Below are 791 nucleotides of genomic sequence, written 5' to 3'. Positions count from 1 at the left end.
CCTGCTGTACACAGCTGTTCAGCTTCCCAGGAGGGGCTGTGAACACCTCAACCTCCTCCTTCAGCTGCATCCTCACCTGTAACTTTCTGTCCTTGCAGATACGATGGCAACTCACTTCTGAGCAGCATTGAGTGCTACGATCCCATCATTGACAACTGGGAAGTGGTAACCTCCCTGGGGATGCAGCGCTGTGATGCTGGAGTCTGCGTCCTTCGGGAGAAATGATCTGGAGGGAACTTACAAAGAAGAACATCCTAAAAAGTCTCAGCTGGAGGAAGAGTCCCAAGTGATTTGCAGTGACTGCTCTTGAGCGTTGTGGATGCCGGGGAAATAGGCACCGGTACAGCAGCTTTCTGTGCTGCTTTTGACTGGAGCACATGCGTGAATGTGTTATCTCAGCAGTCATTTGAAATCGGGGACTCTGTGCAAAGCTGGAGAAAGGTGGTGAAGTGAGTCAGGAGAAGCTGCATTCTCTGCTGTTCCTGTGGCTAAGCCTATTGGCAGAGCAGGGATTCCCCCAGTCTTGGCATCAGCCAGCCTGGCGAACACTTCTGAGGACATGTACATACAGTCTGTTCAGCCACTGCAGGACCACACGGGTCTCCTGGTTGCTCTCAGCAGCCTGGATGTGTGAGGGTGAATCCAGCTGCTCTTATGTTCCAGTTTCAAATCATCTTGTACATACTGAATGTTTAAACATGCTCTTCAAGCACACGCCGGTGCAGAGCCACATTGAGTGAGCGTGTGTAAGGGGGTCCTGCACTGTAGCTGCATCTGCAGGTTCCTCACAG

General features: G+C 51.8%; 1 protein-coding gene across 1 annotated transcript in view; it reads left to right on the top strand.

The window, feature by feature from the left end:
- KLHL12 (kelch-like family member 12) overlaps positions 1–225 on the top strand; it is a gene marked incomplete at its 5' end in the record, with an annotated part of 8,249 nt that extends 8,024 nt beyond the window's left edge. Inside the window, one exon of the mRNA XM_010157243.1 lies at positions 99–225. Within this exon, the coding sequence (XP_010155545.1) occupies positions 99–225 (127 nt within the window). The remainder of the gene's footprint in view (positions 1–98) is intronic.
- Positions 226–791: the final 566 nt, after the last annotated feature.

The sequence above is a fragment of the Eurypyga helias genome, unplaced genomic scaffold (assembly GCF_000690775.1).
Source record: "Eurypyga helias isolate BGI_N326 unplaced genomic scaffold, ASM69077v1 scaffold34668, whole genome shotgun sequence".
NCBI lineage: Eukaryota > Metazoa > Chordata > Aves > Eurypygiformes > Eurypygidae > Eurypyga > Eurypyga helias.
This window is presented reverse-complemented; position numbering and strand designations above follow the sequence as displayed.